The 24,483-nt window shown below is 36.4% G+C and overlaps 2 protein-coding genes across 5 annotated transcripts in view; one reads left to right on the forward strand and one right to left on the reverse strand.

Moving 5' to 3' along the window:
* Window positions 1–13: 13 nt before the first annotated feature.
* The window catches only part of LOC108735588, a 74,577-nt gene continuing 50,107 nt past the window's right edge, over window positions 14–24,483 (reverse strand). For 2 of the 4 annotated variants that reach the window (XM_018467600.2, XM_018467610.2), the window contains exons 2-10: window positions 12,741–12,807; window positions 9,492–9,780; window positions 8,264–9,431; window positions 7,990–8,207; window positions 7,502–7,633; window positions 6,919–7,050; window positions 6,724–6,855; window positions 2,793–6,180; window positions 14–766 (exon numbers count right to left, since the gene is read on the reverse strand). In XM_018467600.2, the coding sequence (XP_018323102.1) occupies window positions 2,864–6,180; window positions 6,724–6,855; window positions 6,919–7,050; window positions 7,502–7,633; window positions 7,990–8,207; window positions 8,264–9,431; window positions 9,492–9,780; window positions 12,741–12,807 (5,455 nt within the window). In that variant the 3' untranslated portion in view covers window positions 14–766; window positions 2,793–2,863. Of the gene's footprint in view, window positions 767–2,792; window positions 6,181–6,723; window positions 6,856–6,918; window positions 7,051–7,501; window positions 7,634–7,801; window positions 7,886–7,989; window positions 8,208–8,263; window positions 9,432–9,491; window positions 9,781–12,740; window positions 12,808–24,483 lie in introns of all 4 variants that reach the window. The other 2 variants (XM_018467605.2, XM_018467619.2) reach the window with 2 other exon arrangements.
* LOC108735638 lies at window positions 9,986–12,734 on the forward strand. Its single transcript, XM_018467683.1, has one exon. The coding sequence runs from the start codon at window positions 10,158–10,160 to the stop codon at window positions 11,364–11,366; it is 1,209 nt and encodes a 402-aa protein (XP_018323185.1). The 5' UTR covers window positions 9,986–10,157; the 3' UTR covers window positions 11,367–12,734.

Consider the following 24,483-nt stretch of genomic DNA (forward strand, 5'->3'; position numbering starts at 1 on the left):
AGCATAGATAAATGTCTTCTTCCCTGTTATCATTAAATACGTATCATATTTACTCTATCAGAAAGACAATTATTAACAAAATGTTCTTATCAAACAAAAAAAAGAACTAAAAGAATGTCCAAAATTATGCGATTTTCCTTTACATAACATGACGTTATTATTTGCATAGAGCGGACATAGAAAATTTCATCCGGATTAGAACAGTCCATGATTTTTTCTATTACTACCATTACGTTTTTTGTATTCTCAAATACCAAAGTTTTATATGTCATGTACATATAATTATACAAATATACGTATGATAGCAAACATACAAAAAAAAAGAAAATAATAAAAAAGACAAACAACATCACGACATAATCGATTTACGTAGATAAAAAACAACACAGGAAAATATTAATAAACATTAATTAACGACATAAGTAATTGCAAATTTATAAAGCAATAAATATTCAAAACACAAATATAGTAATCGAGGCATAAAATTATTATTATTAATGTTATTCTTATTATGCAGATTACATCTAGAACATTTATCGAGTGGGTTTTCCATTTGTTTATTTATTTACAAAAAGATGTAACAATTAATTAATTATATAGATACAATTATCATTAATTTCTGTAATGAGAACCCATCACGCGCGATCTCTTCGTTAAAAACGATTTCTTTGTTTTCTTCTCTTTGATCAATGCATAGATCGATCAATCGATAAAGGCGATTTACTAAATATAAATCGCCATTTTTACAAGTCAGACTGACCAGGACCTAGAACGCAACACAAAAATAATTAAACACTTAAAATTATTAAAAAGAAAAGAAAAAAGAGTACTTATCTGCATTTGATATCGTCATGACTTTTTTATTAATACGTAACACAATACCATAATCATTTTCCAAATACAGAACACAATGTGGCATAGCATAAGTGTTTAATAAAAATTTTAAAAAACTAAAGAAAACAGAAAAGGAACTCTGTCAAATACTACTTCACAAGTACATAAAGCATTAGGTGCATGTATTAGGTACACATATAATAAGTATATAAGGCACTAACTGTTAGGATATTTGAAAAGCATACAACAAAAAGCATGCACAACTATTTTGCGAGTAAAAATCAGGTGAAAGTGATGTATTTATTTGTGAATAAGCAGGAATTAGTGGTATGATTTTATTTGAATTAGGTATTTATTTTTCTCTTGAAGCAAACTACACCTTTTAATCATTTAATAAGTGATTGAAATTACTTGAAATTGGAATACGAATTATTCAAGTGAAATAATTAAAAAGCTCATGCCTTTGCGAGGACCAAATGTAAATAATAATTAATTATATTTGTTGTTAAACAAGATAGTGTTAAATCTATTATTATTATTATTATTAATAATATTATCATGTAGGTACCAAAGCTAAATCCCAAAAAACATAAAAACAAATAATGATAACAAATAAATGATTAATTATTGGAATGGAAATACAGCGTTTCTAGAAAAAATGTTTAAATAATAACTGTGTAAGTTGTAAAAACGTTGCGGTTGATATCAAATGCATACAAATACTCCTCAATTTCATAGAGCTTTAATACATCAATTATTAATTAATCAATTATGTCATCGTTATTCAGGTGGAGTTTACTCCAAGATGAAAATAAAATGTTTTATTGCTGGTCCCGCAATTTCCCGAATACAACAATAATTTTCAGGAAACGAGAAACCATTCGTTCATTTAAATACGCCTACCAAATATGCTACAGCTCCAAAAAAATCGCTGTGGCTAGAAAGCCTTTTTCTTGATAAAGGTCCGGGAAATTATCCGTAACGTCAAACGTGGGAGATCGCACCTGATCGATAGGTAATAGTCGCGTATTACAGGCACAAGGAATGTATATCGGTAGGGGATTGGAGGGGAAAGTCCAGTAAAATAAGTAAACATGAAAAACTGCAACTTAGTATAAGTATACAGTGGATTTCGGGTATGACGACGACAAAGGGATCATTGTAATTTCGTCGTTATATCCGGAAGTCCTTAAAGGCAAATGTAAAAATATACATACTTGTATGTATGGTTTTCACCATTTTTCAATTTTGAAATAACGTTTGCTGTTTTTTAACAGTAAATGTACATCTAGGAGTCATACTTATTCAAAAGTGGCTAACATCTAACAAACGGTAGAGGTCACCACCCTTGCTCACCATTTGTATGCATGTAAACAAAAGATAAGAAAGCTCTTAGTGTCTTTAGCGGCCGACTCCGTTCGCTATATCTGCATGGGATTACAAATGATTCATTAGATATAGTCGTTACACCCGAACTCGACGTTACATCCGAAGTCGCTATAGCCACATGAATTTTGTACTAAAGTATGCTTTAAATTCAAGGGACTTGGATTTAACGTCGCTATAACAAAATGATCGCTATAACCGAGGTCGTTACAAATGAAATCCACTGTATCTCTAAAAAAATTGTGTCGGTTATAATTTAATAAAAGAAGAAAGACGCAAGTGAGAGAACAGGACATCATAACGATAGGTTGATTGATTGGATTTTGTAGTCTAATCTGTGGATTCCTTGGATTGTGTAGGTAAATGCTAAGACACCTTTTAAATTATCAAAGGGTATCGACTTGCTCAACTGAATTGTCATCAAAAGACGCCATGAACGATTTCCCAACCTTATATCAAGAACCGTTAACGACTTTCTAGCCACTTCGAAAAAATTACTACTTCACATCGACGGTAATAAAAAAAAGAAACCAATTCGCACAAAAATATATATTTATACTGGAATTTGGTACCTCTTGTGATACGCAGGTCCCGGCAAAATTTCGAATTGATTGTAATTTAACAATCCCACTCCTCAATTGCCTCAAGAGGCGCTGGCAGCCTCATTTTGCTGTGGGGGATTTGGAGGGACAGGGCTGGGATCGTTTAGGATATTTTTCGAACTTAAAACTCTAGGACATTTGATTGTAAAACCCGTAATCGAACCAGTCTTGTTTGTGGCAGTGTGCTCTTGTATGAACTTGAACACTTTCGATGGCAGAATGTCGTAAGAGAAGTCGCAGGAATGATCTGGGTCTCCCCAGGAATCGTAATACTGCATGTACTCTGCAGCATTAGAATAAAATTCCTGGGGAGTGTGTATGGCAGTCGAGTCAGCAGTACAATTAGTTACTGGCGAAAGGAAATTAACCACTTCGTCTGGAGATTGTTGGAAAACATCCACATCTTCTTTGAGAATTTTAACTGCAGCCGCTTGAAGCTTCTCCATGGGCATTTTCTTGAAAATTTTCGCTTGTTTCTTCATTAAAAGGCTTTGAACTAATTCGTTAACTAGGCCTTCGTTTATGACCGGCGAAGCTGGTGAGTTTATTCCGCTTTCGGAATCTAAAGCGTTTGTTTTTAGTGGTAAATCTAAATGGTCTCTATTGATGTATAAATTAGCCGAATTGTTGGTTTCATGGGCTAACCTTTCCGCCTCGTCTTCGGCTTCGATCTCGTCTTGAAGTAATTTGAACAATCTTGAATGAGTCGATGCGCGTTGATATTTATTCATTTTTCTTAAATTCGGAAAATCTTGATCAGCTTCGTGTTCCGAAACGTGTTTGCTTATATCCGATGTGACGCCCGAATCTATTTCTTCATCTTCTACTTCACTGCACTCTTCAAACGACTTAACACTATTCTTACCAGAAACAGAACTCCGTTTACTTGAATAATTTTCTACGCTTAGAAGGAAGTTGTTTTCTTCAATAGCAGACACCTTGTCTTTGACGGAAATCTTAATTTCTTGATCTTCGTCTCCTTTCTGCCTATTACTTGCTTTGCGGGCATTTTCAAGAGCTTTTATTCGTTCTTTTATGGATAACGGAACGAATTCTTGATCTTTTTCAATAACCGTTTCTATTCTATCTTCATTTTCAGTATTCCTATTGACATCGGTTTGTGTAACGCTACTTGTTGCTATGTACATGGGACTATCCTCTATTTTCTCTTCGATTTTGTTTTCTTCCTCACATTCCGAAACGTTTTCGATTTGTGTTACAAAAGTGGAAGAAGATTCCGTTAGGGACTCACAGTTGAGTTCAGGCGGATCTCTTGAAGATTCAGCTTCTTGAAAACTACTACAATCTGATGTGACCATATCTTCAACATTTCTTTCAACACTATTGTTACAACTGCTAATAGAACTAGAGTTAACAGAGTGTTCAAGAACTGGCTTATTTTGAGATTCTAAATCCTGCTCTTCCATTTCAGGAGAGTCTGCTTTAGAATTATTTGTAGCAGAAATGCTGTTTCTTCGATAAGAAACAACGTCGTCATTAGATCCTATTATTTCAGCCCAAAAATCAACTTCTTCTTCATCATTTGTTTCTTTCTGTGCTTCTTGTATGTTCGTGTCATTTGGAGTACTAATTTGTTTTACTTCTTCTGCATATTCATTTTCTGATGCAGTTGTTTCTGTTGAGGTAACCACTATCTCGGCATTGTTCTTCTCATCGGTGTCTTCTGAAATTTTACCCCACCAGTCGACTTCTTCTTCTGTTTCAGCAACAGAATTAGACACTGCTTTCTCTTGTTTTAATTCATCAAGATTGCTTGTAGGGCTTATAGTTAGTTTTTCAGTTACAGTTTTCGTTTCTACACTAACAACTTTAACCACTGCATCAGTATCTGTCGATTCGTTCTCACACGATACCACGCTGTCTTGTTTAACAAACTCTCGACGTATATTTATGTCACCTCCCTCAGGACTCGTTTCTGAGTGTAGAGCATACTGATCTCCCGATTTTCCTGGGGTTCTTTCCCTGGACGGACTTCTTAACGTAAATGATGTAAACAATTCGCTTGTATGTTCTGTTTGGCTACTAAATTCTTCTTTAATTTCTGAATTTCCAACTGTGGTTACTAAAGATTCGTTTCTATTATCGGAAACCGTGTGTTTCACCTTTAAAGGAATATTAACCGTAACTAGAACTTCACAGAACGAATCATCTTCTTTTTCTTCGTCATCACTTTCCTCAGACTGAACAGCAGTTGTCTCGTCATCGCTGTCACATGTTCGATCTTTATTTACTTTGGAATCGGTTATATCTGTTCTTTCACTCAATTCGTCTATGGTACTTAGAAGATGAGCTTCGCCGTTACAGCACACCGATGAGCGGTCATCTTCATTTACACATTCGGCATCATCTTCATTTTCTGATTGTTCTTCCACGTCGTATGCTTGAACATTTGCAACGGATGGAATAGTTGATAAAGGATTTATTCGATAATTTTGTTCCTCGTCAGAATCACAACTAGTATCGGAATCATCAGAATTATCAGATGTACTAGAATCCAATGTTTCTGCGTTATCTATTCTCGTTTGTTTTGAACCAGTGTTTTCATTATTTTTCGGAGAAGTATTACTAATTCTTAAATCTTTACTGTTTTGTTCACAATTCGATATCACATCATTTATTTGAGAGTTGTTTACTGATTCCCGACCGGAAGAGGTTATTTTGATAGTAGGAGTCTCACTTCTTCCTCTCATAACTGAGTGTGGTCTAGTAGGAGTTTGTTTGGAGCTGCAGGTAACCGTTTCATCCGCAGAAGAATATCCGGAAATGTCTCCATTATCCTCCACGGTTGCCGGCGGGAACATGTAGGGAGAAAAAGCAGGCATTCTCCCACGCATAGGAGGTGGATAAGGTCCATAATAATAAGCGTAATAAGCATAGGGATCCCATATGGGAGGATAGGGGGCGCCATACTGATATGGCATGTGGTGGGGATCACCACCATTGTCATAACCATATTCCGGATTGAATGGAGGTGGTGGATAGAAAGACCAAAAGGGAACAGGTGTACCACGGGGACGAGAACTAAAGTCTTGTTCAAAATCACGTAGGGGGGTAGTAGAACCCTTAAAAACTGACGAGTTTGTATCACTTTCATACTCAGAAGCGTATTCGTTTTCCATGGACGGAGAATAAGGGAAAGATTTTCTTCTGTTTGAGGTTTTTGAAATTCTTTTTTTCCTCCTCAGTTCGACTGTAGGAGTGGCGCAATTTCTACGATCGTAACGCATATCGGGACCGTAGGGATAATAGTAGGGGAAGGGATTATTGGGACCAGGACCCCACTGTTCGTATGAGGAGGGGTCGTTCGTATAATTTTCGCTATCCGGTTCAGGGTCCGCTACAACAAACGAAAAGACTGCTTCTAAGAAATTGATGTTGATGATGGGTCAACTGTTCCATATTCATCAAATATTGCAGTTTATTACAGTAACAAATCCTTATCATAGTAATATCAACTTATATAGAGAAGAATAACCCAAAACTGACTGAAATAATCGCACAAAAAACGGTAGGCTTAATATGGGTACTTATCTGTTTCTTAATTTTTCTATTAAATCGTATGTAGCATGAATGACCAAGAATTATACAATTTGAAACAATGTATGACTGATAATAATTAGTTAGTTACACCCGGATTCTGTCACGAAAAAATAATAATAAGTGATAACAAGACACATTAGATGAGTTGTCGATTTATCTGTTTATTAGGTTTGTCGGGGTCAAAAATAAAATTAAATGACAGAACATGGGTTTGAACATATAAATGATGTGCTTGAAAGCAATAACACTTTCTTTTGTGTATTTTGGATTTAAGAGTAGTTACAATTTTAATGGGTTCTTTCTATTAAATGAAAAGAAAACGAGAACAGACATCACTTACCACAGTTTTCGGGTGCCGTCATAGCTTGCAAAATCTTGAAGGATCGGCTTGGAATCGCACTTCCGGTGTATTTCTTTGGTTCTGGTACTTTCTGCTCACTCGGAGGGACGTACTTCTTAGGACCATTATTTCCTTTAGGAGAAGAAAAGAAGAAAAAATTATCTACCATTCACCTTGTCCATCTATTTCTTTTACCTTCTATTTGAATAGGAATTGTCCTTTCTCTTGCTTGAGACTGACTCTGGTTCTGGTTTTGATTTTGATACTTGGGTTGATGCTGAGCCTGGGGCTGTTGATGAACACGATTGATCGGTTGTGCGTGGGGAACTATGTATATAATTCTGAATTAAAGTCAACTACCGAAAACCAATTGGAGTGAAATGTCCAAACCAACGATAATCCAAACATAGATTTTGGTTAACTTGTAGTAAGTATTATAAGAAAGATGATTATCAAAAAACAAAACTTTAGCCAAGCAAACTACCTACTACATATTCCTGTTACCAATTTTTTGCCAAAATGAGTAACTACAAATAATAAATTTGATGGATGAGTTGAGTTAACAACTTGGCACGTACTTTCGCAGATACAAACTGTATTTCTTGCGTGTTTATTTTCAAACTGAGAAATAATTGCTATCAAAACAAACACGTTAACCAACCTTTTGGCAATGGTCAAGTATGAATCAGAAAACTTTGCTAATTATTTAGGTTCTCATTACATGAACGTTAGTATGCGTAAGCAAAACGAAAGCATCAAGCGTAAAACCCAAGCGTACCCGAGGAAGGAACGGGATGCCCATCAGTACTGTCTGTCATATTTTGGAGGAGTTTGAAAGCTTTAGATGGAATAGCTGCACCTCTGTATCGAGGATCAACTTCGTTATGCAGGGAGGCATTCTGATCTTCACCTAAAGTTTGTAAGATTGACACTAGTTACAATAAGCGTAAGATGCAGATAATTAGTACTCGATTGGTTAAATTGATAATATATTGTCGTCCGTCACCGATTCAAAGCATATTAATTGAATCCTTATCCCCTAAACGTTTTCCCAGAAATAAATAAATAAATTGTATACCGATTTCATCTAACATCCAAAAGAGTCTCGAAGGAATATGCCCACCCTTATATCTTAAATCCTCATCATCAAACAAGAAATAATCTATAAAGAAAACGCAACATTGACTATGTAAGCACATTTTACAACGTACAACAACTGCAGCTGATGGTCAAATTGTTTAAAAGTATTTATTCAATAACAGTTACCTTGCTTGAACCTGTTCACGAACTCTTGATCGCCATCGTTTAGTTTCATTTGTCTCAGCTGATCGACTGGTACTTGTCTTTGTTGCTGAAATTGTTGTGCCGTTCTAGGAGAGCAGTCGATTGCAGGCTCGTTATCCACATCAACGTCAGTATTTGTCATTTTCTGAAGGACCCTGAACGAATTCGATTGACTTTGCTGCCTGTTATAAGCAGGTCGGCTAATAACAATAAAATTTCGTTAATATTATTTCGATTAACAGCAACGTTGACTCACTTCTCAATTGGAGGTGGTGCTCCAGAAATCTTTTGCACATACGGTCTTTGCTGTTTCTGCACACCCGAAGAATTAGAAGCACCTTCTATTTGAATTGGTATAATTCTAGCTCCTGACGAATCGACCTTGGGTGATTGTTGCTGCTGTGAGCGTCCAGGCTGATAAACGACCCTCTGATCACGCCCTGGACCTTGAAATACGGCGGGGGGATCGTTTACGACCACATTGTTATACTGTGGTGATCCAAAGTCCTGGTTTGGACGATTTGAACCGTTAACGTTGTGGTTTGAAACGAATTTCTGCTGTACCTCCTGTTGTACTGGATGATTTGGTATTATTCTGGCGCCTCCTGGTAATTGCGTGGACGGCTGTTGCATCGGCATGATCCTGGCGCCTCCAGGAAGCTGTGGAGATTGTTGTTGCATTGGAATTATCCTTGCGCCACCTGGTAATTGTGTCGAAGGTTGCTGTGTGGGACTACTGTATTCTACTTCATTATTTTGTTCGTGAACTGCCCATGGTGGTACATCTTTCTGTTGAGCCTTTTGACTAAGCCAAGGAGTCGGTGCTTTATTTAGGTTTACTTTAGGAGAACCTGGACTTTCTGGAGACGTGGGTTGTCTCTGAAGTGGAGGTGGTGGTGATTTTACTTTGGCTGGGATATCTGGAGATTGTTGATTCTGAGTCCTTTGTCTTTGAACTACAAAAGGTGGAGGGCTTGGTTGACTCGGGGGCGTTTGTACTCTATTTTCAAACGACTGAGGTTGTTTTCTCAAAGTGGCAGGCGGTGATACGATATTGTTTTGTGGTTGAGCAGCAGGGGGACTATACGGTGTGCCAATCTGCGGTCTGGGTTTCACTATCTCCGGAGACTGGGGTTGTTGGCTTGAAAGGTGCTCCTGGGGCGCCTGATTTCCCAAGGGATTTAATCCAGAGTTGATATAGTTATCTCTGTTTAATATCGGATCTTGTTTGACAACTGGTCCGGGTGATTTTCGAAGAAGAGCCATCGGATTCTCCGGAATTATTTTGGTCATATCAGGACGTTCATAGTTTTGGGGAATTGGAGAAACGGCGGATTTTCTGTTCGCTTGTTTGTTTGCTTGCATGGGAGGCGGTGGTGGAGAGCCAGCGTGATTCAGAGGTGGAGGTGGTGGTGGTACACCGCCTACAAGAGAATTTTTATAAATTTAAGATGGATGATATTTACATGGTTCCTTTTTTGTACCTTTTCCAAGTTGAGGCATTTGACCATTGGGAAAAACTTGTACTGGCATTGCCGGTTGCATCGCTGCTAATGCGGAAGGAGGTAAAGGACCCGATGGTTGGTTATGCATCACTTGTGGATTTAGTTGAACACCTTCCGAGGCGGCATTCTTTTCTAAACGTCTGGCCATTCTGGGTGACCTAATCTCCGTTAAATCTATTCCGCCTGGTGTATATGTAAAGGGCTTTTTATCTTTTGTCATCATCGCGTTTTGAACAACCAGTGGTGGTTCTGAACTTCTAGGTCCAATCTGAAAAAATTTAATTCGATTTTGGTTTTCTCAAAACATAAAGATGTGAACACCAAAACTAGACTTTTTCCATTGAGGGATTAAAGTGCATGTAATTACGATAAACTTTTTTAAGCATTCACGTACAAATGTGGCAACACAGTATTCAAACAAATAGTTCGTATATGGGAACTATTTATTATTTGCGATTATCGCGGCATTGTCTTTGTACGATAGGACAGATTCGTTGAAATAGAAAATGTACAATTAATATTTGTCGAATAAATTTTTAGTTAGAGTGGTGTTGTGATGTTACTTATTGTATAAGTGATGTAGATCAGTACAAAAGCAGATTCCAATGGAATTTTAAAATTCTGGAAAAAGTGCTACAGACGAAAATGAAATTCCAACATTCACTGCTGATTCAACTACTAATAATAATAATAATGTTTATAAATAACGTAAAGTGCTGGAATGATTGCGAAGTATCTATATCCCAGTTAAGGGGAAGCGTACCCCTTTATGTAAAGGAAGTCCAAGGTAATGGTAGTTTTTGGGTTTATGAACCAAGTGATGGATTTATCGTTCTAAGGAAAGGTGAACAGATTACTCTAATATGCCCAACGCCTAATAAAGATGTGAATGCCAATTATGGTCTAGCAACATGCGAAGGAAACAATATGTTCAATTTTGATGGAAAAAGCCTCCAATTGAGAGATGTCACCTGTCCTCATGGTTTTCCAAAACCCATTGCAAAAATAACAGGTCGATGTTCCGGAAATGGGTTGAAAATTGATGTTGGATTTCAACTGGGAGACAATTACCTTTTGAAGCAGATAACCGTATGTTATAACAACGAAACAAAAGTACCATTGTATGCCCATTTTAGTATGAAAAACTCGGTTTGCTGTTGCGCAACAGGTACATCCAAATGGATCGACAAGGGCACGTTCGGTAACGCCCAAATTCCTCTCACTAGCGTTTACGAAATTGGATCCGAAAAAAGGACCCTCAACCGAATGTTTGGAATTGAATCAAAAAGCAACAAATTCATCAGTAGCCCATCGAGATATTTTACCAAGGGACGGCTTGTTGACAAATGTGATTTTTCTTTCCCTGCTCAGCAAAGAATGACCAACAATTATTACAACACAGTTCCTCAATGGCAACCGTTTAGCAATGGAAATTGGAGGATACTGCAGGAAAACATTAGAGATTATCTCAGAAGATCTAAAAACAAATACAAAGAGCTTCACGTTTATACTGGAACCTATGGAATTGCCAAGTATGAAGCTGCCTGGAGAACTTCAGCGGACTTGGCTTTGTTTATGAACAATTCCGGAAGGAAGGCGGTACTAATACCGGAATATCTTTGGAAAATAGTCCATGATCCGATGTCAAATCGTGGCATAGCGTTTGTCATGTTCAACAATCCCTACGTTGAAGAAACTGTAAAACTATGTACAAATATTTGTGCAAAATTGAGTTGGCTTACATGGGACACAAACAGAAAAGACAAAGGTTACGGATATTGCTGTTCGGTCGACGATATAAAGAAACGAATTCGGAATATACCGCCAATTACCGTTTCAGGAATATTGCATTAACAAGAAGAAGAAATTATACTCCCGTTAGTATCAAATTAGATTGAAATCATTCCATTCGTGGAATTTTATGGTAATTTATTTTCTTTAATCCTGTAGCGGATATAATCGTAACCTGTATAATATTTACAATTTATTAATAGCCGCGTGTGCTGTCTTCCTCGCGAAAGTTATATAATAAGCGAGCACGAGAGCATATCAAATTTCGGTTTCAATTGAGTGAATGTTCAGCTGAGAAATAAAACCATTAAGTAGAACGTAATATTGAAATTACTTAAGTAAATTCAGTGTGGGTTACAACAGTCGTGATTGTCACGCATAAATAGCAAAAAAAAATCGCGCCGGTGCATATGCAAATCATTACTCGTTTGCAGAAAATTCGCCGATAGTCACCTTCACTCTCTCGACAAAGTTAATGATTCATTGTCAGTAGCTACAGGCGTAGACATTTTATTTTTCTGGTACGCCCGTTGTAGTTTGTAATTTGGGGCAAGCTGAGTTTTAATGTTGTTTCTGGCGATCGAAATCTGCCATCTTTAAAAATTTTGATTTATACCGATTTGTATCGTCAAATGTAAGTCTTATTATTTCCATATTATCACGTTCGGCCAGGCAACGAACCATAACAGTGAGAAAAGGTCGAATATTTATACGAAAATAGCACTTCAATGTAAATTTCTGAGAGCTAAGGTACGTTTTCTACGATGCGGTTGTCGCAATCCGCAGTTGCAATAAAAATTGTATTCAGTCATAATTCCCGTGGTGTATTTGAACAGTGTATACGTCAACATCCCTTAGAGAACACTCGAAATAGTCGTAATCACAAAGGTACCATCTGTACCAATTCAGGAGTGGCTAAAACCTCGACTCTAACGTTCCAAGTTGTGAAGTGTCTACTGTCCCGATATTATTTGAAATTAACGTTAAGTAACTTTGACTTTTTTGTTCATATTCTTGTAAACAATGCAAGGGGGGAGGGCAAGACCATGGTAACACTCAATTGATTTGTGCTGCCTCTTCGTAACATATAACCTTGTTATTGTAAACAGCCAAGTATGTCCAACAAATGTGTTTTTGTTTTTATTTCATTGATTAAGACCATAAGGTAACAGTAGGAAGAGACAGCACGAACGAAGTTGTAGTCATGTCCTTCCTTTTGTTTGCAGGAATTAGATCTAGATATCTAACAACTGCAAACCTACACGTGCGTAGATGAAGACTTGTGTTTCAGGTTTTAGCCCCTCCTACCAATTCTTGTCAAAGACTGTACGGTGGGCGTAGTGCTTTAGCACATGCGTTTCACTTATCATAGGGGACGTATGAAACTGGACTTGGCGGAAATTGATAACTGACTTATTATTTCAACATATTCTTTACCTCTGACTGAAGTCTTGTAGAAGGCAAAGCACCGACTGGGCCAGGAGGCGGGGGTGGAGCTGCAGATCTAAACAAAAAAACAAAGAATCAGTTTTAAATTCACAAAAGTAAAGACATAATTAATGTATTAAATTTTGTCACCTAATGCAACTATCTGCACATTTTTTCAAAACGAAAACTTCTCGTTTATTTAATGACTTCTGAATTACTGATTTATTGATAACTTTGTGTACCTTTATGTCGATATAAAAATAAAGTGAAAAGATGGTTATAGGCACGAAACTTTCGAATTAATTCATTTGTCATATGGTACTGCTGTTTGGATATATATGTATATTATTAATGTACAATTATTTGTAGTGCAAATCATTGCTTAAGGCAGATATGTGCAGTCCAATTAGAAATGAAAATTCCAATGCTCGGAAATCGTTTAATCCTGAATTATAACCTTTTGAGGTAATCTGCCTATTAGAAAGTTAATTTATTGCTGTAATTGTCCTGCTAAGATTGTAAATAATTGTTTGTAACAACGTCTGTTTGTGCTAATAAATGTTTATTTATGGTACAGCATTTTTTTTATAAAAATACAAATGGACAGATTTGTAGATAGTGGAACAGTCATCAGATATGTTGTACTAAATTTTTGTCATTTTTTAAAAGAAATTCTTGTTCTTACAATAATATACTTGTCTTTGGACCAAAAGAAAACGTAAGTCACATTCGACTTAAATTAACATTAAATTAACATAAATCTGTAAGAAGATTATTTTGAACATTTTGGATTAAAAGAAATACTTAGTTTCCACGTTTGTCTCAAAACATTGTAACAAAAATTCGATTTGTTTTTACCGAAATCCTTAAAATGAACCAGTTTATTCCTCTCGAAATTCTTTAGATCGTTTTCTCTTTCAGGGGTCAAGGTGATCGAAGCATCATTAGCGGTACCAACTTAACGGTAATGGATATACAAAAAAATGGTATCGCGTTATGTAAATGTATAATGTGACGCTACGATTTATTGCTGGACATTAATTTTGTTTACAGTTGTAAAGAAGTATCTATAACTGCCCGATACAGAGTGTTTTGTGAATAATTACCCCGGAGGAGCAAATTACAATGCAACTACACCTTTAATAGTCATTAGTATTATTAGAATTAATTCTTTGGTGAAAAGAACATAGTGGTAATAAATAAATGGCAAAATTGTGTCCTTACTTCCTAAACAATTAGATAATAATGTCAACAAAAATTATTCAATAGTACAATTTCTTATGTATTTTTAGGTAGAACACTCTGTATGTGGGGATCATTAGAACATGTTCTTATGTTAGAACAAGATACGTACATACTTGGGATTCAAAGAAGAAAGAATAATTTTGTTTCTAACGACGTTATTTAATTATTGTAATACGTTTGGTAATAAACAATAACTGTTTATATAGCTGTCATGACATTCTTCAAAAGAGGTTTTTATTATAAATCAATAAGATTAATAGAAGACACTAAATCATAGATGGAGGCAAATTATAAAGAGAAAATAGTTAAGGAGTTCCTCAAGGATCCAAAACAGGTCCTCTAAATTCTGTGTACAGATTATTCATGTAATGTTTGCCTTTTTTATGTCCTTTAAGGTAAAAATACCTTGTGTTTTCATTAATATGATGGCATATCTTATTACGCCAAAATTAGACGACTTCTCTCTAGTCCCATAACCTAACAAACCAACCGCTAATTTCCGTTTTCCCATTCTGAAGAATTTATTAAATGTTCGTTGCATTCGAAGTGTTGGTTTATACGTTGGGTAGTTTAAAGTTTATTTTGCGATCATTAAATTGTCGTTGGAAGCCGAGCTAGGATAAGACGGGACCGTTGCATTATGGACATCTTGTTCTTGAACGAACTACTATGCGAGACAGTATGTAACTAGGTACCTGCTGTTTCAACGTAAATTTATTTTAATTTCAACGTTAAGTTTTATGGCTACCTAAGCGCTTGCTTGCAGAATACCTGCACCATAAACGACTCCCCAGTTTTAAGAAAGAGCCATTTTTACAGACTTGTCCATTAAAAATGGTCCTATTTATAGTTCAATCATAATATAAATTCTAATTTAAAGGCCTAGTTCGACGTTTAGTATGCAAACCGGCCTTGTGCCATCTAATCACTTTCCAACTATGTTTACAAAAAAAATGAACAAAGTGCACACACATGTGACGAATAAACAGAACGCATGGTGCATTGTAGAAATGCACATGTCCATGGGCACACGGAAAAATTGCCCGTCAATCGTCTTCATCGCAACGTTTAATTTTTAAAGTGACCAAAATAAACACATTTCGACGTTGGACTGGCGCCAAAATTACATCAACAAGTCACTTTTCGTGTTATCGTGCACTGAATATGGCTGATTGAGAAGCAAATAGACTAGATGTCAATTCTCTGCGTTTACTTGCCACCTATTCCTATGTATATTTGAAATAGGGCAATTTCCTGAAAGGAGTTTCCTATATCTTTACATAATAAAAGAGTTCTACACAAAATGTTTATTTCTAAAACTACCAGAACTTCAGAATGTTCAAGAAAATCCTCATTTTTAAAGTATTATATGAATCATCTCCTTCTTTTTTTGCTTATTTGAAAATTGTTGGTCTTCATTTACTGCAATACATTTGAAATACTGCTTGCCCAAAAATTACGACCACCTCAAACTCTTTGTTTTAGAACATTGTTTAAAGTAATATGATTAAAACGTATGTAGTAATTTTTGTTTCAAACACAGGTTTATTCTACAACTGGTTATTCTACTATATTCTAATGAAATTGCACGTTCCTGTGCCAAAAACTAAAAACTTTCATAAGTTTTATTCCCATCAGCTACTAATGCTGCCTGAGTAATCCCTCCAGGTTAAGCTAGAAAGTAGAGCAGATGGCCATCTTCACCTCCTTTTTGGAATCCTGGGAATGGGTGTATGATGGTTCGGGTGAGAAAGGTGACACAGAAGATAGTGATGGGTTGATTATCAGTGGAATATTACCGTGCCAGCATTTTCCTAAGTGATCCAAGAAAACCACAGAAAATCTTGCTACAACCCGGAATCGAACCACTGTCCTTTCGCATGCTAAGCAATTGTCCAAACCTCTAGGCCATTCCAGTCGACAATTGCTAGGGTAACTATATTCCTTTTTAAAATGGTTTGAAGAAGCATGATATTATGACACTACTCAATAGTAAAGAACTTCATTTTATGTTTTGTAGTTTAGAGATAATGCATTCCTATCCAAACTCACTATCCTCTGCTAGGCTGGTTTTTAAAAATGAAGTGTACCTCCACACTCTTACGAAACAACTTGGGATTTGCAGAGATACCGAGTAAACGACCTGAAGGATTGCATTGTTTTTTTTTATCCAGTAATCTTGATACTTGGCCTGCTTGGATAGGTTGTTTTTCCCTGAATATTAATTACATGTCACTTTTATAGAAGATAAGAAAATTTATTCATCAACGAAATGGATTTTTGCCCACGGTTGTTTGGTTGACGACCTCATACTTGATTACAATAAGTAGAAATAATAATTAAATGTTTAATTCATGTTATCAAAGAATCTGGTTAAAAACACCTACCTACTTACTGTCTTGCAGATGAAACAAGTGGCTCTAGGTCAAGCACCTTCTTCCAAATAAACCGATCTGTGGCAGGTCCTTGCTTTATTTTTATCTTTTTCACTTCGTGTAGTGAAAGTCCGATGATGACTTTCCAAACGAATGACCCGAGTCCAGAACATGCATTTATAAAATCAATTTGGAGCAGGCAAATGAATTTATATCTTGCAGTTACGTTGGTGTTTATTTAATGGTCATTTAATAATAAATAAAAAACCACAATTTGTAGTGGTCACTGACAATTAACTGATAATTAAAGAGACGGATATCTATTGAATATATTACAGTAACGTTAAATTAGTTGAAGAGACAAATCGTGACTTACACTTCATAAATTAATTAGTTTGTCACCATTATGTAGATTATTAACCCTTACGATTTTAGAAGGTGTCAGCACATATATAGGCACTTAAGTTACTTAAGTAACATCAATTAATGAAAGATTTTATCGCGATTTCACATACTTTTCTTCAGGATTCCCGAAGGAACAGCACATTATGAAACTTTAGAATGATGAAAAGCTAATGATGTTCGGACAGCAGCGAGGTGGAACACTTTTTATAATATTCATGGCCGATAAAATCGTTCGAATAACGGTTTTAATTGTATCAATAATTGCAATTGCTTCTATGTATGGATGCAAACTGCACAAATGTTATTTTTAAACGACGTTGTGACGTCAAAACAGTTTTTAATAGACGATTTCCGTGCATATTATAGAAGATTTGATGGAAATTTTGCGTTCAAGACCATTTTTCATTGAACCGTGTAATGATAAACAATGTCTACAATGAAAAATAATTTTTGAAGTATTTTAAGGTATGCCCTGCTCCCCCATGTTTCAAACGTGGTGCATATCAAACCACAACAGCAGACCGAGTTACATGAAATTTCATCAGCAAGAGCTCGATCAATGGTTATAATTTTTAACCTGTTAACATGCACATAAATTTCTGATTTTAATTTACAATAGCTTTAAATAATATTGACGACGTAAAGACACTCGCAATCAGATATTGGACAAGTAAGCGATTTTATGACGTGTTGTAATGCCCAATGTCTACAGACTGTGTGTCATTTCGACATAAATACCTTGAATTCAGTTAGCTGCAAATTACAAACTGTACTTCAATTTTATTTTACAATTATTATTTATATTTATAATATTTCCTAATATATTAACATGTATATATATATATAACTACGACATATCTATGCTCTAATAAGTGGGTTTAATCATTCCTGCTGCAGTCACCTTTCGTAACTTAGTGGTCAAAGCATCGGTGCATAAACCGAAATGTCTGGAGTTCGGTTCTCGGCGAGAGTATGACCTATGGAATAAAAAAAAAACTTTTGGGTGTTTCATTCCCACCAGCCAGTAATGCTAGTGGGCGGGTAGTCCCTCCGGACTACGCCGGAAGGTAGGGCGGAGGGCCTTCTTCAGCCTGCTTTCAGGATTCGTGGGAACGGGTGGGTGGTGGTTCGGGTGAGAAAAATGAGACGGGCGAAATGAAGACAGAAGAGAACGAAAGATTATCTGTGGAAAATTACTGCCCCAGCATTTGCCTAAGTGATCCAAGGAAACCACTGAAAAACTTGGACCAAGGCAGACGGACCCGGAATCGAACCGGCGTCCTCCCGAATGCTAAGCAATGGTCTTAACCTCTAGGCCATGCCGCTCGGTCCTAAGGAATATCTTTTGCTATATAAATGGGAAAAAAACTAAAACATTTGGGTGTTTCATTCCCACCAGACAGGATTGCTGGTGGGCGGGCAGTCTCACCGGACTACGCCGAAAGATAGAGCGGAAGGCCTTCTTCAACCTCCTTTCAGGAATCATGGGAATGGGTGGGTGGTGGTTCGGGTGAGAAAGATGAGAATATATATACATCTAGAATATTTCGGATTAGGTATGGTAATGAATTCTGTAATGGGGAAAGTTGATATACTCAGAACTACACAGAGCCAAAATTTGAAAGAGTTTTTCGGAGAGCCATATTCCATAAGGATCTAGTGGGATTCTTTTTCATAAAAGGATTAAAACAATCTCACCATTATATCGAGTAATGAGTCTCCTGGTATGTTTGAGAATACAGGAGCGTACCGAGCATTTTTTAGAGTACCTGGACGTGGTTGTTGTTGTGACAGTTAGAAAAAGCATTATGTCACCTCTTATCCACTTGGTCACACCGAATTCGAATGCGGAACTAATTTATTGGAAATTTGTCGTATTATATTTTGTTTGCAAATGCCACAGTACCTTTAGTAATGTAGGTCAACCATGTGTACACAAAGAAACCGAAAAATTATTCTTGTTCGACACGCCTACCGACTTGCAGCTTTCGAACGCACATTGTTACATACTCCATGCACATGAATGTATTTAAGTGCAAAAGTATATAGGGTACAGTGTTACGTTACATATTATTGTGTATGTAACGCGAAAATAATAAATCACGCCCGCCCTGCACATATTTATTCAAATTCGTTGCGGATTTGCATCCCAAAAATTTGCAGGCATTTCGCAAGAATTCAAAAAAAAAGTCCGCGTCACCACCCACAGACTTGTCACGAACACACATAATAACAATTGAAAAATCGTATTCTGTAAATACTAAGAGAAAATGTTCACAATTCGGTTCATCAACATCATCATAATCATAGGGTCGTTAGTCCTAAGATTGGTTGGATACGCGCCTCTACTCTTTTCTATCCTAAGCTAAATCTTTGCATTTCCCTAATCTTCTCATTTCCGACATCCTTAACTATATTTGTGAACAGTAATCTAATTTAAGTCTACTTCTAACCCTCTTAACTCCTGCATTTACTTCTAATAGATCTCTGGCTAGCCCTTCATGTCTGAGAAGGTGTCCTACCAATTTATCTCGACGGGTGCGAAACATGGACGGTGGGCGCGGCGGAAAAGAAAAGGTTAGAAGTCTTCGAAATGTGGTGTTATAGGCAGATGATGAGGATATCGTGGGTAGAGAAGGTTAGAAATGAAGAGGTATTGGAAAGAATAGGAGAACAGAGGACTCTATGGAAGTCAATAAAAAATAGGCGAGATAGGTTGGTAGGACACCTTCTCAGGCATGAAGGTCTAGTCAGAGACATATTAGAGGCAGAAACAGGAGTTAGGAGGGGTAGAGGTAGACCTAGATTAGATTACTGTTCGCAAATAGTTAAGGATGTGGGCTGTTCTAGTTTTAGGGAAATGCGAAGTTTAGCTCAGGATAGGAAAGAGTGGAGGTACGTGTCCAACCAGTCTTAGGACTGACGACCTTATGATGATGATTTCTTAATCACATCCATGACGCTGTCTGTTCTCCTACTCATTCTACGACAGCTTCCATTGGGATGATTGAGCTTTGGTTTCACGTCACAACCATAAACCCATTATTTGTCACCAGTTATAACTCTCTGGAGCAAATTTGGGTCGTCACGGACGTAGTCCAACAGCTCCTTAGCTATGTTAATGCGATGCTGTTTTTGCTCGAAATCGAGCAATTGTGGTACGAAATTCGCGGCAACTAGGCGAGACTAGTGACAGACTGATAGCCATTATTAGAAGATATCGTTTGCCTCTTCTTCCAGCAATTCTGTTTCATTCTTCCAAAAAGAAAATAATCGCTGAAGAAGTCAAACGGATAATTTTCCATTGTTCGATCCAATCGGACGTTATTGGCGGCCTTGAATACGGCAGTTGTTTTGAAAATAAAAATTTTCTTATGTAAATTACAATGTTTCGTTTGTTAGGGCTTATTAAAAGCCGTATATTTGCCGACCCTGATTCTGCAGAGCACAATGAAAGCAGATAATAAAAATCGACAACTGCTTCATAAACGATCCTAACACAAACAAAAGGCTATAATTTTTTGTATCTACAAAGTTACCACTTGTAAAGACGTTCTGCAGTTCACTCAATATCTTTTGGCGAGCTTTTTGCTAGCCATCACGGTTAATCCAACCTAGCCAGTTTTAACATTAATTCCATTCAATTTTATGAAGTCTAATGCCAATTGGTGTTTCTTAAAAATTGTTCAAAGAAGAATTAGATCATAAAAATTTTGATAAATACGCTCATAAACTTGAACTAAAATAATTAAATTAAAGGCAGGAAGCAAATCATATGAAAAACCTGAGGCGTGACTTTAGTAAAGTAAAGTTTAGAGTATAAAATACGACACATGTAAGGTATCCTTTAAGATCTAATGTCAGATACATTTACTCGATCTATTAATTATCAGACACTACAAAGCGTACTTTAACGACTACCATAATTATACTGAGTTTAACGTCTACTTAATTATCTATATTACACAACGGTCTGAAATGAAACTTGTGATATTTCAATCCGTGCAAATGAATGAGTATAATTTATAGACACTAATAAGTAAGTGGTGTTTGATAAAAATACGTTATATTTTCATTGACAATTCTTTAACGAGATCGGTCAGATCGAATGGATAATTTATTTATTTCAGAACCAGTTCCCTCAGACCAGATTTTTGTATTAATAACGACGCCATTAGTATCTTGAATTGGCAACGTGGCGCCACACCGACTGTCCATTGTAACTTGCAATATTTAATTATTTATTACGAGTCAACAAGGCAAGGAATGAACGCCATAAACAATTGTAATGGTTAGTAGGTACATCTGCAACACAATTAATTAATTACTCCATCCATTAGATAAATTCTAATACATAGTTTTTTTGCTAAAGAAGCCAAGTCCGGACAATAAAGAGGAAGTTGGTCTAACCTAAAATTTAATTGCTATTGGAGATCTACAAAGTGCTTTACCTACTACAAGAGTGTATTATTCACGAAAGTCTGTTCGCCATCATGTACAGTATTTCGTTTAAGAATAGAATTTATTTGTTGATTTAAACACGAATAATTGCTTTTTCATTCTGAGAACAGCTGCGTGTACACATGTACGTGTCTATTTAAAACAACAAACGCGTTAGTACGTTGTGCATTTTTCCTATTTCGCAAACCAAAATAGAGAAACAGTATGCAAATGACCTAGGAATGTAAGCAAACAAAAATAATAGGGACTGCACCGGTAGGTACTACGTTTTTAACAAATGAAAAAGCAGCCATCTATCGATTAAGACACAAAGTAAAGTAGACTGATATTTCGACAAGATAAAAAACTTCAGAAGGAAACTGTATTATTTATATTCATCACTGAGGAAGATTTTAAATAATATATGCATGGAAATTACGAGATATTGACGCAAAGACAGATTTGAGTTCTTCATATTGGGGGAGAGGGACTACATTTCTTCGTAGAAGTACCCTTATGTAAAGGTATTAAAAAAAATGTCACCAAGATACGTGGGCGATGCACAGCAAATATGTAACCGAAGTATGACTAAAGTAATCACGAAGGTATCGAAATTGCACGGTGGATAATAACTGACAGCATGTTTGCTTTTTGAGAAACCATATTTACAAAACCTTCACAATCTTTTTGCGAGTAGGTTCATATAAGTGGTACCAACTTACACTGGTCCGTTGTTGGTACTACGCACAGATCAGACAGTGCAACAAAAAAGAATATTAAAACAAAACGCTTGCAACAAAGGAAACGGATTTTATTAAGCGTGCTGTCATTCTAAAGTAGGACGAAAAGAACGAAACAATTGCAGTTGGTATCTATCTATATGACTAACAACTCACAAGTAACAAAAACATTACGATATTGTTGTGTGCGTGATGATGAAAGTCATACAGCTAGCGTGGGCTGATAATTTTGCTTTTACGTTGACACAATACAGACTTTATTAATTGCTCACAAAGTACTGCAACCGCTATGTTCTCGGGGGTATCGTTTCCGGTACAGAACACCTCCAACCTCTACGAGAACAATCATTAGGAACATCAATCTTGTTGTCATGGAAGATAAAAGAAAGAGAAACATTTCTACAAACAAATCTAATAGTACCTCATTCCACCACTCTGGTGTAAGAGGGCTAGAATGAATTGTAAAAAAGTCAACAGTTAACCGAACAATTCATCATCTACTCATGTCAAAAGTGATAAAGCACAAAAATTGATACACATTTTCGATTACAGTTGACATTGGCAGTTGCCATTTAGGACAAGGTGGAACTGGCACCCGAAAGTAGCTGGTAGTTAAACCAGCGGGAGAACTGGCACCCTAAAATGGTAAATTGTCACCCGCCCTCTTAGTAGAGGTGGTTATTGATTGTTAAAGAATGTCCTAGAGGTTTAAATCATTGTTTAGCATTCAAGGGAGGACTCCGGTTCGATTCCGGGTTCGTTTGTACAAGGCCCAAGCTTTTCTATGGTTTCCTTTCCAGTAACATTCCACAGGTAATCTTTCACTCTCTTCTTCCTTCATTTCGTCCGTCTCATCTTTCTCAACCCAACCACCATCCACCCATTTCAACGATTCCTAATGGAAGACTGAAGTTGGTTCATTTGCGGAAATTAACATTAAAATAAAACGACCTCAACTAAATCTTGAGACATGCACAGAAACAATCTATTTGTATGTGTAATAAAATTATTATTTTAATTCATAACCTTGCCCGTTCTTCTTACGCATGTAAACGGTTTGGGAAACATAGTTGTCATGTACTACGTAAGTCTTTAGTCGTTAGAGGTAATAAATTTACATGAAATTCCGCTTCCGCTACACCTGCCTGCTCATTTCCTTTTGTTCTGGTTTTTAATTGTCTGAAACACACGAAATTGCTTTTATTTTGCACATTGTGGAACTTCCTGCCTGAGCATAACCAAAGGGGAACTATAGAAAACATTGTTATGTCCGCGTAGCAGCACTAGAAGATGCCAAAATCAATAAAAAGGATTTTATTTGTAACTAACCTGGACCAAATTTCTCACTAAAAATTCTTGATGTTTGGCTACGTGAATTTCACTCGATGATTTTACTCACACCAAATTGTTGCACTTTTAATTGTGTGGACAGTGCTCCGATACCCTTTTTCGATGTTTTTTATTTTGTATGCACTTTATATATATTACTCATGATTGAAACGATCGATGGCGTAATACAATTATTTTAATTTATTAATAAACCTTCTGCAATAAATCCATGTGGTGTTACAAGCGAATGATGCGGATACCGTGGATACAGAAGGTTAGAAATGAAGAGGTATTAGAAGGAATAGGAGAACAGGGGACTCTGTGGAAGTCAATAAGAAATAGGCGAAATAGGTTAGTAGAACTCCTTCTCAAGCATGAAGGTCTAGTCAGAGACATATTAGAGGCAGAAACGGGAGTTAGGAGGGGTAGAGGTAGACCTAGATTGGATTACTGTTCGCAAATAGTTAAGGATGTGGGTTCTTCTAGATTTGGGGAAATGTGAAGATTAGCTCAGGATAGGAGAAAGTGGAGGTGTGTGTCCAAACAGTCTTAGGACTGACGACATTATGATGATGATGAATCAATCGAGACCAAAGTGGGGACAAAAAATGGCCCCACTTAGGAAATTACCAACCAGTTACTAAAATTGTTATAGAAATTAAGAAAATACCTGCTAAACTGCTTCCTTTTCAGCAATCATTGTTATCGATTTGTGTGCAAATCATTCACATCCACCTGATTAATTTTATTATAATTCAGTTGTGTATAATACCCTGCACTTGACTCAACACACATTTTCACACTGCAGAATCTTATCTAAAACTGTGCATAGCTACACTTTATTACATATGACGGATGCGAGAAGTAGGTACTTAGAAGTATCAGCAAAAAAGCACGTCTCAATTGAATGACTTTGGTACCTTCTATGTTAGCTAAGGAAAAGGCTGATACAGCGTACGTGACAATAATATAAAACCTGATGTGGTATTTTTTATACAATCTGTCTCTGAATGTAATTTATACATGTGTCTAAACTATGAGATAATAAAGCAAAAAAATCCAAAAGGCAAGCATTTCTGAAGAATTTACTACATCTCTTCAACGGCAGCTATCAATTGTTGCTTTTCAACGTAACTTTCACGAGGCCATTTTTTTCATCATCAAATCAAATATTTAAGGATTTCGATCTTTTGTTCCTGTATTCTAACCTCACATCTG

The sequence above is a fragment of the Agrilus planipennis genome, unplaced genomic scaffold, assembly GCF_000699045.2.
Source record: "Agrilus planipennis isolate EAB-ADULT unplaced genomic scaffold, Apla_2.0 scaffold5, whole genome shotgun sequence".
NCBI classification, from domain to species: Eukaryota; Metazoa; Arthropoda; class Insecta; order Coleoptera; family Buprestidae; genus Agrilus; species Agrilus planipennis.